This window comes from Lepidothrix coronata, unplaced genomic scaffold, assembly GCF_001604755.1.
Source record: "Lepidothrix coronata isolate B3197 unplaced genomic scaffold, Lepidothrix_coronata-1.0 Scaffold37, whole genome shotgun sequence".
NCBI classification, from domain to species: Eukaryota; Metazoa; Chordata; class Aves; order Passeriformes; family Pipridae; genus Lepidothrix; species Lepidothrix coronata.
The window spans coordinates 364,840-382,073 of NW_016690217.1; the positions used below are offsets into that span (position 1 = coordinate 364,840).

At 42.0% G+C, this 17,234-nt stretch overlaps 1 protein-coding gene across 7 annotated transcripts in view; it reads right to left on the reverse strand.

Moving 5' to 3' along the window:
- The window catches only part of PLPPR1 (phospholipid phosphatase related 1), a 134,204-nt gene that overhangs the window by 56,464 nt on the left and 60,506 nt on the right, over positions 1 to 17,234 (reverse strand). For all 7 annotated transcript variants that reach the window (XM_017812699.1, XM_017812698.1, XM_017812695.1 and 4 more), the window contains exon 2: positions 16,621 to 16,728. In XM_017812699.1, the coding sequence (XP_017668188.1) occupies positions 16,621 to 16,683 (63 nt within the window). In that variant the 5' untranslated portion in view covers positions 16,684 to 16,728. The remainder of the gene's footprint in view (positions 1 to 16,620; positions 16,729 to 17,234) is intronic.

The window sequence follows — 17,234 nt, forward strand, 5'->3', positions numbered from 1 at the left end:
CATCAGTGTTGTGTGTAAGGACGCATGTGCTTGTGTGAGCAGTTAGAAGTTCCTTTCCACTCCAACTGCTGCATAAACAGCCACCTCTCAGAGCTGTGCTCTGGGAAAGGACTAACAGAGATGCTGGAAGAGTGTTTATCATAGAATCATGGAAAGGTTAGGGTTGGAAAGATCCTTAAAGACCCTTTGGATGCCCCTGCCCATGGGAGGGAATAGACCAGGTTATTCCTTTCACCTTCCGTTAGACCAGACCATGCTCAAAGTCCCATCCAACCTGGCCTTGAACACTTCCAGGGATGGGACATCCACAGCTTCTCTGGGCAACCTGTCCCAGTGTCCCAATTGACTCTCCTTGTTCAAGACTTAAGACCTGCAAGCTCAGAGCCCCCTTTGATCAGAAGCAGATGGAAGAGCTGGCTAGAAGCTGCTGCTAGCAGCCATGGGCTCATCTAGCTGTCCTCACTGGCACCCTAATGTTCCTCCAAGGACTTCCAGGACTCCCCTGACCATCCCAGAAGAAGTACCAGAAAATCAAGAAAGTATCAAAGCAGAGCAGAGAAACTGTGCCATCAGCTGTGTCTGACAAACGGGGAAAGCCTGCAGTCTTCTCAAGTGCAGGAGCTTTCACATATTGGTTGACATAAACAAAAACAGAGGGAATAGGTAAACTGTAAAACTCCCTGACACAGGAATTATGGGTGCCAGCAAATTACCATTGCTCAAAAAGCAACCATAAAAAAAACCTGAAAGAAAAATCTCTAACAAACTAGTAAAAAGAGTGACACTCTCTCCAACCAGGGGATGTATTAACACCACGCCAGAGACAGTCAGCATACAGCAGTCCCATTTTATACCCTTCTCTAGCTATTTCCTATTGCTTGATGTTCAGAGCTCTGCTGCCAAGACAGGCTTTTGGTCTGGCTCACAACTGCCTTATGTTATGCTGGTGAAAGATGTCATCCTCCTCGGTGCAAGGCTTGCTTGGGCTGGGGAAAATGCAGATCTTCTCTTTGCTAAATATGCTCAGTATTCTCTTAACAGCTGTGAAGCACTTCGATGTCGTTAGACAGAAAGATCTCCAGTGGCACTACACAAACAAATCACAGTGTAATCAGCATTAAGGGAAGTGCTATGAGGCAATGGTCAGCACAGGCACGGGAACAGCCTTGCTGGCCATTCGATTTTCATATAAGGACAGTAGACAAGTGAAAAATAGCCCAAGGAAAGCAGTGCAGGACACCTGTGATGCAGGTCTGGCAGGTACCACATCCCCTCCATGCACCTACAAAGACACAGGGGCTCCCTGTTGTCCTGCCTTTCCCTTACAGTGCCTGCATGTAGAAACACAGCACTTGATTTTGCACTGCTGTGTCGTCACCAAGTTCCTCAGTATCGAGGCAGTGCAGAACTTATCATTCCAAAACCATGTGGAGAAGATGGAAAATCAAATTTATCCCCACACTAACAACACTGACCTTATCACATTCTTAAATGCTTGTTCTGTTGCCTATTTCTTCCAGGTATAAAGGCTTTCCATCTGAGTTGACAGCCTTGGAGCTTATTGGAGCTCTGAATCTTTGTCATTCATAGAACTGCATTCATTAAGGTTCATAAAGTTCACCTGTACTTCAAGACTGATGTTATTTAATACAGTAGTGCAGGTCTGCAGTCTTTAGACATTGATAAATGGAACACTTACTGCAAAAAGAAACTATCTGTTGATATCAAGACTGCAGTACTCTCAGACTGACCAAAAAATCAAATAGAGACTACGTTTTAAATTAAACTGAAAACGATCAAAGACATTTTACTTCACAGTCATTAATATGTATAATGCATTATGAAATCCATTTTATTTGCCTCCAACATTTTCCCAACTGAACAGGAAGCTTGTAAAAAAACAATTACCACTTTGACTCTCCTCTGCTGCGTGCAAGTCATGTATCTGAGCCAATATAACTCTTTTTCACTGGCAGGCAGTCATATTAAAAAATTAATGCTGACCAATTTGTTTTTCAGAACCTGTAATCATTTTGCTACATAATTTTGAATGCAAGGTAAGGGAGAAGAGAAAACCAGGGGTTTGAAAACATTCATAAAACTCCCTAGGCTCTGGTGGTCACTTTTGTCCCTTTCACTTAAAGATACCATTCTCTTTTCAATGTTAGCCCCATCAAAACAAGTAGAAATACTCAAGGCTAATTGTTATGGCTATTTGTCATGACAAGGTTTGGATATAATGAAAGAACAATCATGTCTGAACCTAGATTTAACTTTACTGATGTTTCTCAGGACTCTAGTTTAACAAGTCTCCACACACACAAAGGGCAGTTTCATCTCCTTCAGAGTCTTAATAAACCAAGGTGCAGCAGCAAGAGGCATGAAGATGCATATGTGGCTTCTGTAAGAAGTGAAATAGTGGACAGTATGGAAATGGGTCTAATGAAAATTACTTTAGGATATAGATATGAGGGAAATGCAGCACAGCAATACAGACCTTTAGTTTACAAAAGAGATCGAGGTGGCAAGGCTTGAACAGGAAGCTTTGTCTCAGGTTGGGTTCTACAACATGGAACGTGGACAAGGAAATCTACATGCTAACTGTTGGTAATCAACACCCATTTTCACACTGGGCATACAAATACATCGGTGAAGTTACTGCAAGAAAAGTGGCTAGGCAAACAAGACTGGTTTTAAGGTTCCAACTGCACACAGTTCTAAATGTCAGGATGATTTTTTTACATGATTCATTCCTTTATTGCCCTCTGCTACCCATGCAGTTTTTTGTTGTATCCGTCTTTCTCTATTTGGTGCCATCAGGCCTAGATTCTTTCTCCTTCACATCAAGTTAAACCACTTTAATAGGAAGAATATTAGGACAAGTGTTTTCCTATGAGGACACTCGAAACGCAAGCAGATTGACTGGCAAGGTAATAGGAAAACTCAACTGGACAAGGGCCAGACGAACTTCATCCAGCTGCTGCTGCTCTGAGCCATGCTATGCCTAGAGACCTCCAGAGAACCTTTTCCACCTAAATCATTCTTTTTAACTCAAAGGAGTACACACTTGGATTTCTCACTCATGTGGTTGATCCTGGGTGCCTTTCTTGTTCAAGTTACATCTAGTGTGAGTTTTTTCCAAGTCCCAAACTGCTTTAGTCCTTTCTACAGGAAGATATTTTAAATAAGAATGAAAAAGCCTGAAACTCAACATGATAAACCAATGCTCGTATTTATTCACGTGAAACGACTACCACTGTATAAAGCACTCTATTCCCACAGTTTCATCAGTTTGAGAGTTTCAGTATGTTTCCCACCATTGTAATAGAGCTGAACTGATTTTTGCTTTGTCTGGTTTAAATAAGATCATAAAGATCCCTGATGATTACCGATCTAGCCAGCTCCAAGTCACACATTAGCACAACTATAAAACTAGCACAACTAGCAAACTATAAAAGTGCAATTTGCTATCCAATTTATTTGAAAAGTTAATTAACTACAGTATAACTGGAATCTTACATTGGTCACCCACTAATAGGAAACTAGATTGCATTTATGACTTACACCTACACATTTTTTTGGCTACAATTTTATAAAAAATGCAGTATTTAATCAATAATGACAATAAATCAAACAGAAATTCAATCAATGGTTCCACTGTCAAAAAGCATCACAAACTACTCTGAAGCCTCACAAACCTCATTCTCTCCATGAAGCACAAAAAACTCATAATGAGTCTTGAGAAAGCAAGTAGTCTGCTATATATGCTGTAAACTAAAGTGGTATTAACTCAATAACATTGCATATAATAACCACACACTAAATTTCTGTGTTTTATTAAAGTACGTAACAAGTACTGATGTAGTATTAGTATTACTATTAGAACTCCTTCCAGGTATGTAAAATCTGAACTCCAGAAGTCATGATGAACAATAGATTATTGATTTTGGGGATAGACATGCAGCACTTAATAGCTGAGAGAAGGAAAGACAGGGATAATTTGGCCATTATAGGGCCAAACATAGCTATACTTTAAATTACAGAATTCACTCTATTGAAGTCGTAAGAAATCTGACAGTACCTCGAGTAATAATTGCATCATTATTTCCAAGTTGCTTTAATCTTATTGCAGCATATTTTTGGTAGACCCCATCAATAATTACTTCAGAATCATAAAAAGTTAATTACGCTCTAGAATTGTGAAAAGGTAATAAATGATTTAAACACATTTTAAATTCGTAAGAGCCTATCCTCCCCCACATCCTGTTACATGGGTTCTTTCATTCATCTGCTCATGTCACCAGGCCATAAAGGAAATGACATGAGAAACAAGTGCATAGCAGGGTTTTGGAGTATGTTTAAACCTTTTGTGCTCTTTGCACTGACCCCGTGCAGCTGCTGGAGACCACAGCCAGCCACAGGACTCCAGGTTTGTGTAGTCTGATGCAGATCTTAATCCCAGTGAGTGCTGTAAACACATCATTCAAAAGCAGGAGTTACAGACCATTATGAACAACCATTTGGTTTCTTGAACAGTATAACAACTCTTTAAAAATCGACTATGTGCTTAGTAAAATATTGATTAATCATGCATCTAACAACCATTTCTAAAAATCTATCTGCAATAGAAATGTGACTACTAAATCACTCTATTTCAAGATGGAGAGACATCTTTACACCTGATTCTTTAACTTAAAACTGGAGTGTTCCAGGAAGATCTAATATCCGATTCTAAATTAGAAGGCCAGACTTTGGAATCAGAACTATTATTTTAGGCATCAAGCTGAAAGATAATCCATGAAGACTCATGAGCTCTAGAACTGAGGGTCAATCTCTAATCACTGCTTTAAGTAAACATCATCATGAGTAATTATTTCATGTGTGTTAAGACCTGAGTGCCCATTTAAGATCATGTGCACAAGATGCAACAGGTTTCAAAGCATCACCTCCTCCTGTCTCACGTATTTCCTGCAAACACATCTGTATTAATCCATTTTCATACAGTCTCTTCAACAGCTCCACTGAGTTCACAGTTGTGATGAAATAACATGACACACGCAAACTTACCTGTGTGAGAAAGCATATGATATGGCTTTAGGAATGGAACCTGAGAACTACTTGTACTATATCCAACATCTCACAGAAATTCCTGGTGAAATACACCTCTGAAGGAATCATATCAGAGAAGAATTGTTTTACTACTAAAATGCTGGGATGTGAGAATGGACTGAGAAGCAGCAGCTGATGAGCTGATGTCTCTTCAGGTTACCCCAGGAGTCGCAAAATAGATCATGAAACCTGAAATGCACTGGCCAAGTGAGTTAGAAATGCAGAAACATAAAGTATCATTTCTCCAGAAAGCTGTATTTTATTTGTTGCCACATTCTGCTGCATTCAAAATAGATTTATATATTTTGTATTACTCGTGTGCTGGCAACTGGATTATCCATCTGTGCTTTAGAGGGAGAAGATATCACAATCTGGAAGCTATTTGCTTCCCACATAAAGGCACCTAAATGTTGCCAGAAGCCTAGGAGATTTCCAGGTTGGTGCAATACCTTGGGTTTGTAAAGGATGTACATTCTTGGCAAACCAATTTCTAAAGTTGGTCTTAAAACTCAGCTGGAATTTTTAGAGAGCAGAAAATGCCGATATCCTTTCAAAGCTATATCACTTAAATGAATCGTTTTGCTGTAAGGCTGATCTTGACGACTTCACCCTTGTTACACTGCTAAAACAAAACCCTCCTTTTCAATTTCTGGAGTGGCTGCTCAGGAGCCAGAAATCAAGTCCTGATGAAACTGGACATGATGCATAGAGACCTATTTCACTTTTGAAAATTCTCCTGATATCAAAAACACTGTCAAAAAGTTGGAATGGGTTTGATATTGCAAAATACGCTTTAAGCATCTTGCTTTGCTCCCACATTCCTCATACCTTTCCTACTGGAAAGGCTTGATTGTTGTATTTAGGGTTATTTAAGACTGGATTTTTGAGTCCCTATTGATGCCTTTCCACTCTTTTTATAACCTCATGTAACTTATGCAAATTATCACGCTAAATAAATGCAGGGATATTCCTACAGACACAAGAAATGTGTTCACAGATGCAGACCAGAGGAAATGGTGAAATTGTGTCAAGACATTCAATAAACTGATAATGCACTGCACCTTAAATGATCTCCAAATTTTCACCTATCTGAGCAAATAAAAAGTTCAACATTGTGTGCTTGGGAAAGAAAATATTAAAACCCCTTAAGTCTTCAAAGTAGGCAAACAAACAAGCAGACAAAAGTTAACACATCAGGGGCTCTATGGCAATATGCATGAAACATAAAAATGTAAATATACTTCTGAAAAGATGGAAAAAATCAGCAGTAATTTTATTACCACAGAATGGTAATATCACTCTGTTACTGTAGGGAGATAGCAGCCCATGTTACATATTGTGCTGTATGTATTTTCACATTGCTATCTATTTTAAGCCTAATTAAAGCTGCTCAGTCATTACTGGAAATACCTTCCAACTTAGGAGGCTTCAAATATGGCTTGCAGAGTTCTGCATAAATCACACAGAAAACTTGCACGAACAGCGCCTGTGTCATAAGCAATTTTCTTAAAGCTCTATACAAACATTCTGATTACTAGCTTTTATAGAAATAATCTACTAAAGCTATGGGCTTTTTTTAACTTACAAATTGGAAAAATGCATTTCTGCTTAAAAAAACAGCTAATCCAATCTCCTAAATGCTGAGTAATAAAAAACCACAATTCTTTCTCTTAAAAACCTAATTAAACAGGCCAATATATTATAAATTACACAGTTCTGTACAGTAGAAGGGTAGTTGTAGTAGGTGACTCCCTTCTAAGGGGAACTGAGGGCCCTGTATGCCAACTGCACCCATCTCACAGGGAAGTCTGCTGCCTCCCTGGGGCCCAGGTAAGGGAGACTCCCTGAACTAATTCAGGGAGTTACCACTGCTGCTTGTCCCAGTTGGCAGTGATGAGGTTGATAAAAAGGGTACTAGGCTAATTAAAAAGGACTTCAAGGCACTGGGTTGATTGGCTGATGGGACAGAAGTGCAAGTGGTGTTTTTCTCAGTTCCTGCAGTAGCAGGAATTAATAAAGAAAGGAATAGGAAGAGCCATTTTATCAGTAAGTGGCTTAAGGACTGGTTCCATCAGTGGAATTTTGGATTTTTTTGATATTGGGGCAATTTTGATGGCACCAGGCCTGCTAGAGTCAGATGGGCTTCACATATCTAGCAAGGGCAAAAAGATTCTAGCCTATGAGTTGGCAGGCCTGATAAGGAGGGCTTTAAACTAGGTTTGAAGGGGGAAGGGGATGAAACCAGGCTCTCCAGAGATGAGCCTAAGGGTGGTAAGCCAGAGTTAGGGGTGAAATCAGCAGCCCACCTGAAGTGCATGTACACCAATGCACACAGTGTGGGTGACAAACAGTAGGAGCTGGAAGCCATCGTACAGCAGGAAAGCTCTGACATAGCTGCCATCACAGAAACGTGATAGGATGAGTGACATGACTGGAGAGCTGTCATGGATGACTACATGCTCTTCAGAAGAGACAGGTGAGGTAGGAGAGGTGGAGGGGCGGCTCTGTAGGTTAGAGAGTCTCTGGATGCTGTAGAACTTGCAGTCAGTGACAATAAGGTTGAGTGTCAATGGGTGAGAATGAGGGGGAGGCCAACAAGGCCAAAATCCTGGTGGGAGTTTGTTATAGACCACCCATCCAGGGTGAAAAGGGTCATGAATTATTCTACAAGCAGCTGGGGGATGCTTCAAGATCACCAGCCCTTGTTCTTGTGGGAGACTTTAACCTGCTGGATGTCTGCTGGGAACTCAGCATAGTGGAGAAGAGGCAGTCTGGGAGCTTCTTGGAGTGTGTGGAGGAGAGCTTCTTGTCACAGCTGGTGAGTGAGCCTGCCAGGGGTGGGGCCCTGCTGGACCTGCTGTGTACAAAGAGAGAAGGGCTGATGGGAGATGTGGTGGTTGGGGTCCATCTGGAGCACAGTGACCATGAAATGATGGAGTTTTCAATACTCGGTGAAACAAGGAGGGGTGTCAACCTCTCCCTGGACTTTGGAGGCAGACTTCAGCCTATTCAGGAGACTGATTCAGAGAGTACCTTGGGAAACAGCCCTCAAAAACAAAGGAGTCCAGGAAGGATGGACATACTTCAAGAAACGAATCTTGAAGGTGCAGAAGCAGGCTGTCCCTCCGTGCCAAAAGGTGAGCCAGTGGGAAAGATGACTAGCCTGGCTGGACAGGGACCTTTTGCAGGAACTCAGGGGAAAAGAAGGGGCAGGAAACTCAGGAAGTGTTTAAGGGTGTTGTTAGGTCACGCAGAAAGGAAATTAGAAAGGCAGTTTGAACTTAATCTGGCCACTTCTGTAAAGGATAATAAAAGATGCGACACCCACCCATAAGAAGGGCCGGAAGAAGGATCTGGGAAACTCCAGGCTGGGCAGCCTGACCTCAGTGCCTGGCAAGGTTATGGAGCAGATCATCTTGAGTGCGATCACACAGCACCTACAGGACAGCTGGGGGATCAGACCCATCCAGCAGGGGTTTATGAGCGGCAAGTCCTGCCTGACCAACCTGATCTTCTGTGACCTGGTGACCTGCCTGCTGGATGAGGGGAAGGCTGTGGATGTGTCCACCAAGACTTCAGCAAAGCCTTTGACACATGTCCCATGGCACACTCCTGGAAAAGCTGCAGCTCATGGCTCGGACAGGAGCACTCTGTGCTGGGTTAAGAACTGGCTAGAGAGCTGGGCCCAAAGTGGTGGAGAACGGTGCTGTGTCCAGTTGGCAGCTGGTCACTAGTGGTGTCCCCCTAGGATTAGTGTTGGGCCCAGTCCTGTTTAATATCTTTACTGATGATCTAGATGAGGGGATCGAGTCTACCATTAGCAAATATGCAGATGACACCAAGTTGGGAGGGAGAGTCAATCTCCTGGAAGGCAGGAGGGCTCTGCAGAGGGTCCTGGACAAGCTGGAGACATGGGCTGAATCCAACGGTATAGGGTTCAACAAGGCCAAGTGCCGGGTCCTCCACTTTGGTCACAACAACCCCCTGCAGCGCTACAGGCTGGGGAGAGTGGCTGGAGAGCAGCCAGACAGAGAGGGACCTGGAAGTGCTGATTGACAGGAAGCTGAACATGAGCCAGCAGTGTGCCCAGGTGGCCAAGAAGGCCAATGGCATCCTGGCCTGGATCAGGAACAGTGCAGCCAACAGGACCAGGGAAGTGATTCTGCCCCTGGACTCAGCGCTGGTGAGGCCACACCTGGAGTCCCGTGTCCAGCTCTGGGCCCCTCAGTTCAGGAAGGATATTGAGGTGCTGGAGCAGGTGCAGAGAAGAGCAACGAGGCTGGTGAAGGGACTCGAGCACAAGTCCCACGAGGAGTGGCTGAGGGAGCTGGGGTTGTTTAACCTGGAGAAAAGGAGGCTCAGGGGAGACCTCATCACTCTCTACAACTCCCTGAAGGGGAGTTGGAGCCAGGTAGGGATTGGTCTCTTCTCCCAGACAACCAGCAATAGGACAAGAGGACACAGTCTTAAGCTGTGCCAGGGAAGGTTTAGGTTGGACATCAGGAAGAAGTTCTTACAGAGGGCATGATCAGGCATTGCCCAGGGAAGTGGTGGAGTCAACGTCCCTGGAGGTGTTTAAGAAGAGACTGGATGTGGCATTCAGTGCCATGGTCTAGTTGACAAGGTGGTGTTAGGTCAAAGGCTGGACTCAATGATCTCAGAGATCTTTTCCAACCTACTTGATTCTGTGATTTTGTGTGAGAACTGGTACTTTTAATCTCCTCCTTGAAAACTCTACCAAAGTACAAACCCTAAGATGTTATTCAGGCTGTTAAAGGCGTTATTTGCAATGGGAAATTTTCAGGATAAAGGGGGAGGATAAAAAACATGCTTCATGTGTCTGCAAGCAGGAATACAAACCTTTCTTTCATTTATATTTTAAAGAAAAATGCAGTAAAGCAGCTAATCCCTCAAGGACAGCCCCTTAATGTTAATTTTAAGAGGTCCTCAAGATGTTAAGGAGAATCAAATAATAGTGTGCTTTATTTCACAGTGTCCATTTTGCCCAAGAGTCTTCTGTGCTCTCTGCCTAATTGTGAAGCACCTAGAAGGATTTTCGTTTATAGCCGAATATATATGAAAGCTGCTTAGCAATTCAACAAAACTAATCCAATGTTCAAGAGACATCTATTCACTGAGATTAAGCCAATTTTATAACATGGAGTTACCCAGTCACCTGGAACAAAGGGAGGTATGTGGAAGATAGATAAAGAAAGCAAATGTGGAGGAATGACTGGCAAATGGGAACACAAAGAGATATTTAGAAAAAGCAACAAACAGATACATATGCTGAGAGAATAAAACAAGAAACTGAATCCCAAGAAGCGGAAGAGACTGAAGCATACGGATTATGCAGAAACATCACTCTGCTACAAAGGGAGCTCCCCTGAATTTGGTCAGCATCTGTCACCACCAATTCACGCAGCAGGCCTAACTGGAGGATCTAATGACAGGCAGTTTATACAACACCAGCACATGACACGTCCCTCAGGGCACTTTGTCCTCACAGCATCCCAGTGGAGCAGCACAGCACGACCAAGCACAGCACAGATGGAAAAAGCAAGGCACAGAGCTTTAAACAGCTTCGTGCGAGACTCCTATGGAAAGGGAAAGAGTTGATCCAGCACACACGAACCACTGGAAAAAACCTTATTTTCTGTCTCAGCAGGAAACAAAATCAAAAAGCCCCACTTGGCGGATACTAGATACTGCTGCAGAACACAGCCACTGATCACTGCAACTATTTGGTTCACCTTGGGATGCTTTTTCAGTTAATGATTATATTAAAGTCTGACTGGATTATTATTTTTCTTATGAGAGAAGTGAATTTTTTTAAAATTACTCCCAATACATTCAATCCTCTTACAAATATAGCTTTGTGGACCACAGCACACAGAAAAAAACATTTCACACTCCCCGAACACTGCTCAAGATTAGAGGGCACCAGCCACTACACCCATATGTGCAAAATCTTTTGAGTTTTCAGAACAACTAAACAAAAAACTAGATTACAGGAAGTGCCACACGTGATGACTGTTTTAAATTCACTGATTTTTCACAGCTCTCTAAGTCCTGCTGTGATGCTGATGGCAAACAGAAGTTCAAGGGGCACTTGTCTCACACAAATGATTTCAGTATTGCAGAAATTCTCCTGCTAAAAGGTAGTTCAGCTGTTGGCTTGACTACATGAAATACTGGCAGGAAAATGTAGCTAGGCAAAGAAAGAAGAATCCTTGCCTTCTTTACTTCTCTAAGTTGAAACCATTTTTTAATTACGCTTGAACTGATATTCGAAGATGATTCAATCTGTCCAAACATAAAATAGCAAAATGTAAGGTAAAATTTACTCCACTGATTGTAGGAACAGAAATCCTATAAGGCTGTAAAATACCTATAGTTCCAACCAAAGTTTATATCAGAATAGATGTAAGACTAGAACTTTGAATTTTGCAGATTTTTCATTATATTCTTTGGGGGGAAGGAGAGAAGAGATCTTTCTTATAAAATCTTCATCCCTTTGCAATGCCCTATATATCAAATTGTCAAGAAGAAACACTTTCCACTCTGCCTGAAAAAGCTTTCCCGAGGGCAGAATAATGGATTTAGTGTGAAAAAGTGGGATCTTCAGATTACAGAATTTGAAAGATGTCCAATGTTTTAAGTTTTAATGGTGTTGCTTATTTGAGTCTGCTCCTACTACCTTGTCATAGTCAGGATTACAATAATCCACAATACAGCACAATGTGGAATATACATCAGTCATATCAAAGTCACTTGTTATTCAGTAACTCTTTGATCCGTTTAAGACAATTTAATTAAATCTGGTTCTAGAAAATTGCAGTGTTTTCATGTGCAAAGACACATCTTAGATGGCCCCAGCTCCTTCAGGAGTAACTGCACTTGAAAATAAATCCTCAGATAACTCACACCCTGAAACAATCTAAGCCCTCAAGCCAGAATTTGCAGTGCAAGGAGGAGGAAAAAGGAATAAGAAAATGCTACATAAGCAGAAACTCCAAATTTCACTTTTTGTTATCTAGAGAGCCATTACAGTCCTAACTGCTGTTGACTCAGAAGATATGAGAGGTTTTCCTTGCAGGAAGACAAGGATACTGCTTCTTCAAAAACCACCATTCAAACAGCCACAAGGGTTCTAAAGTTGTTCACATGCCTCCCCCCTGAAATCATGTATAGTTGTAAGGATGCTGTTTATTCACAGCATGGAACCTTCCCTCCAACATTTACTAGCAAATGGAATTATCACATCCCCCTACACTTTCTGTCACTAACAATAAGCATCACATGCACTGAAAATGCAAGGACAGTCACTTTGACCTACCAAATTCAAAGCCAGACTGGACTCTCCTACACCCCACTAGCTTGAGTTTCATCCTAGAAAGCTAAACCCCAAAATGAGATGAACACAGAGATGAGAAGACTAAAGCACATGGAAAGCACTATTAGGTGAAGGGTAGCTCACCAGTCCCCCAGGAAGAGAACTGGGATTTTCCAGGCACTGCCCTTCTCTCACTTCTATGCATGACGCTGCCTAGATCTGAGGGACTTTAGTTGTTCTGACAATTTATTCCTCATCTGCAGAAAACTGGGTGTACTTCTGTGTACAACACACCTGTACCAGTTGTGATTTTACCTTTCTCCACCTTGAATAAGTACACATGTGGATGCTATGTGGAAAGATAAAACACAGGACTCCTTGGATCACACCTTGCAAAGTGGGATTGCAAAATCCTGGGACAGCTGTGCTGAAGCATTTTTATAGGTGTTTCTGACACTGCTCTGTCACAGACATACCAGCAGGTGAAAGAGGGAGGAGGTGCTTCCACTTTGGCAAACAAAGGCCAAAGTGGAAAAGGGAAAGAAGAAGAATATGTGAGAATTTTTTTCCTGTCAAACCAGATGCTGCTTCTCCTACTTTCTCTCATGCTTGCCTACCATCTCTTTAGTGATCAGTCCTGGCTATCAGCAAATCCTCATATAGGCTGCTGTGCACTATTGGCATTTGCTGGGATAGATTCAGGGCATACCAACAGCTGGCAGCTCCACAGCCTCTGCTGCATGCTGTGAGTCCATCACTGGACCAAATGTAGCAGAGGGCTCTGGAAGCTACGGATTAGGGTATCCTGCTCTTTACACTGTTATTTAACATCTGTCCAACGGCTTCAGTCCTCATGGACTAGGTACTCAGTGCTCCATACACTGCTCAAAGCAGTGGCATATGTCAGTTGAATGAGGAACAAAATTGGTCTCATCTGGTGGCAACCTCTTACACATAAACCAAAGCTGAGAGCAAGCTTCCTGAAGGCTCCTTTCACTGATGCTGGCTGCAAAGGAGGGCAGGGAAAAGACTCCTGCATGTCCCAATTAATTGATTGTGTGTTTAACAAAATGTACTCTACCAGATCTTCATGGACATCTGGTGACAAATGCCAGAGTGCAACAGTATATCTTATAATACAATAAAGAACAATCCAGAAAGCTGTCTGAATTATTTGGGAGAGAAACTCAGATCTGATAAGTGGATTAAAATTAGTTTAATGATTCTCTGTTTAGCCTTTAAATCTACTCATAACATGACACTATGTTTCCAATTAGAGAATAAAAATGTCAATTTAACATCTATGTCATTACCGATTAGACATCAGATGCTATCTCTCCATTATTAAAACTTTCATATTTTGAACATAAAAAGGAATTTGTAGAGTCAGGCAAAGGGTCTAAGTTTTTATAATGAGCCATTCATCTTCAGGTCAGGTTCCATAATAACTAACTGCTACAAATTAGTTCAGTGGGAGGAAAATGAAATGGAAAAAAATGGAAATGAGAATTACTGCTGAAACTGTGTCATATTTGTACACACTGAGCATAATGGTATTTATAGTGTCCAAACTCTTTGTGACACCTCATTTCTATCACTGCCACCACAGCTTATGTGAAAGCACACTGCCTAGTGGGCAGTTAGCAAATACCTCTTGGCAGGGCATCTGACATGACAATCCAGGCTCAGCATTTTTTTCTTAAGATTAAATATCTCAAGACTGTTAATCACAGGACAAGACCCCAGGGGAGGAGGCAGCACATTCTGGGGAACAGGCCAATGATAATATTTACTGACCATCTCTTTCTGTACTCACGACCAGCTGACATGACTGCTGCTGGATTGTTTTTGCACAGAAAAATGTTATCAGGAAAGCAGGCAAGATTATTTTTAGCTGTCCTGCTTTTTGCAACAGCAGTAAGGTGTCACACAGCTAATCAATTCTCATGGTTGCTTCAAAGCTACAAAAATAGGGTCTGTCCTAACTCAGGTAATCCAGCACAGGGCTTGGGTGTCTGGGGCAGCTTGTCTGAAAAAAGAAACCAACACTTACTTTAGTCTCAGAAGCACAGCAGTGGGAAAAGAACACCACCTCCAGTGTACCTTAAGGTTTACAGGTAGCCATTTTCAGACCGAATGGCTACTATCAGTCAATCATCTCTGCACTCCCAGTAGGAAATTAGATCTCCTGTTGTTAATGCTACAATGCTTGACACAAGTCTGAATTTGTAGTCCCAGTAGTGCTAAATTAAAAATCCATACCGTGGGCAAAGAGGGGAAGAAATACATGTTTTCATCAAATGTAGCAGAGAACATCTTTTCAGACACTACCTCTCTGGTTTTGACTGACTTTTAATTTAAAGTTTTGTTTTAATCAGCAAAGCAAGTATAGGAAAGGACAAGGAATATACACTTATAGAGCAAATTCACCTTTATCATTATATCAGTCTTGTCTACACGAGGAACATTTATATCTCTGTCATAGGCTTCCAACCATGGTCATCATTCATACACTTAGAGCACTAAAAATCTTCACAAGTGCTTGTTTAAGCAATAAATTTGAGAAATCTCATTCCTGATAGTGTTTATTGTTGGTTGCTTTTTTTCTGAGCTCATTGCTGTTTTTTCCCCATTTTTACCCCTTCTTTCTCTAGCTGTTAGGATAAACGAGTGACTCCTTGTCTCCATCAGAACAGCCCACCCTCAGTTTCCCCAGGGAGCAGAGATTCCCCAGGAAGCCAGACATTATGTGACAAATCCCTGTGGAGCATTGTAAGGCTCAGCCACCTTCCCACACTGGTGTCTGCCACAGCTACAGCTGGGAAGGCCCTATGCCAAGCTTTACTACTGGTTTTATCATGCTTCTTCTCTCTCCTAATTTTCCAACCACTCAAAAAGGCCCATTCAAATCAAAACAAAAAGTACTGTTTACACTAATCACCCAGGAATTGTCTGACTATGTTTTTGGGGCTAAGCTTGTAGCACAGAAAGTAGGGAGAACACCCAAGGGGACTGTTTCTACCAGCTGAAAAAGGAGAGGACTCCAGCTGATGATGAAGGGTTAGAGAGGCCCTGGATACCAGGGCATGCTTTTCCCATGTCCCCTGGGAATAGTCAGTGCTCAGGAGCCCTGGAAAGCAGTGCCCATTTCACCTGCCACTGCTGCCAGCACACTCAAACCCTACCACGATTTCAGCAGAAGTGGGATAAGTCTTACACAACACTTAGGATTACAGTTAGTCTTTCAACAGTTCTTAGCACTTCTCTTGTGGAAGAGCACAAGTTGCCTCATAATTTGGGCCAGAGGGTCAGTACTGCATCCAAGCTAGGATCAGACAGGTAGCTCTGAAGATGGTTAGTCACAGGCATTTATTTCCTTTTTACCCTGTAAATCTGACAGAAGCTTTCATCCTCCTACGAAACACAGTTGCCTCCCCTTGCCAGGAAAACCATCCCAGCCTCATAAGCACCAGTCAAACAAGCACTGATTTAATAATGATATTAGCCAGTCTACCAGTGTTGTGCTAAATAAAAGAAGACCCACAAAATAGCATTTGTACAGAGTAAAATAATCAGTCACCAACTACTCTTAACAAAGATGTGGATCATACTCCATGATGGGAACATCCACTCCTTCAGCTTCACTGCTAGACAATTCACAGCCCTTCTGCTAGCCAAGCTTCTTCATCACACTTAATGGACAGGCTTGCCTCATCTACATTGTATGTTCCACTTGAATGGAAATCAGAGCTGAGTGTTGTTTCCTAAGCCTATGAACTATGAGACTGTGAAGTCAGAAATCTCCTTGAACAAGGTCTAGTTCTTGTGCAGCACGAAGATGGATAAGGGTCTGAGAAAAGATGGGAAGGTGACCTGTTACTGACCCACATCTGCAACTACTGCCTGTTCTCTGCCAAATACCACAGGACAGGCCAGCAAGCCAGATGGAGAGGCCTTGGAAACACAGCATCTACTTGTTCTTGTACCCAAGATCTGGATAACTTGTGCAGGACTGTTTCCAGGGGAACTTGATGGCATCAAGTATGAAAATGAATATTTATGCTATCAAGTAAGAAATCATCCTTCCCTGCTAGCAAAATGGGCAACAAATTACTTAATTCCTGCAGGGCAGAGCTGCCTTCTCTGTAGGTTTGGCAGCTGAATGCTGGACTCACCTCAACAAAGATGAAGCAGGGGATGATGGAATAACTTCTCTGGGTATTGTTTCCTAAAGCCATTTCTCATCACACTTTTTGGGGAGGCACTGTTCAAAACTTTATATCCTGGAAAACAAAAGACAAAGGTATTTCAGTATGTTTCACCTTTTTTTTTTTTTTCCAAATTCCATGACAAGGTTCATAACACAGAGCAATGACATATCAGACCAAGAATACAGATTAAAAATAACATCAAGGTCTAACTTGTGGTTGTACAAAATAGCCTGAGAAAGCATACCCTTGCAACACAAAAGAAGAGACAGACACAGGTTACAAGATATATTATCTACAGAACAAAGGGTGATAAGGAATACAACAGTTTCCTTAATTACAGTCTACTCCAAACCAAAGCCTTCTTCTTCAGGATTGCAAGATCACATTTTCAGCCCACTGACCTGCACACAGTGTGTTTTAAATCAGTAAGATTTAGCAATTGACTTCTAAACTTGCACTTTAAAAGACACACATACTGTACAAATGATCAAAATGTTTATCTGCAGAACCTGCCTGCTCAAAATGGCAGCATGTCTTATGCCCAAATAAACCCCAACCCGTAACAAGCAAACACAATA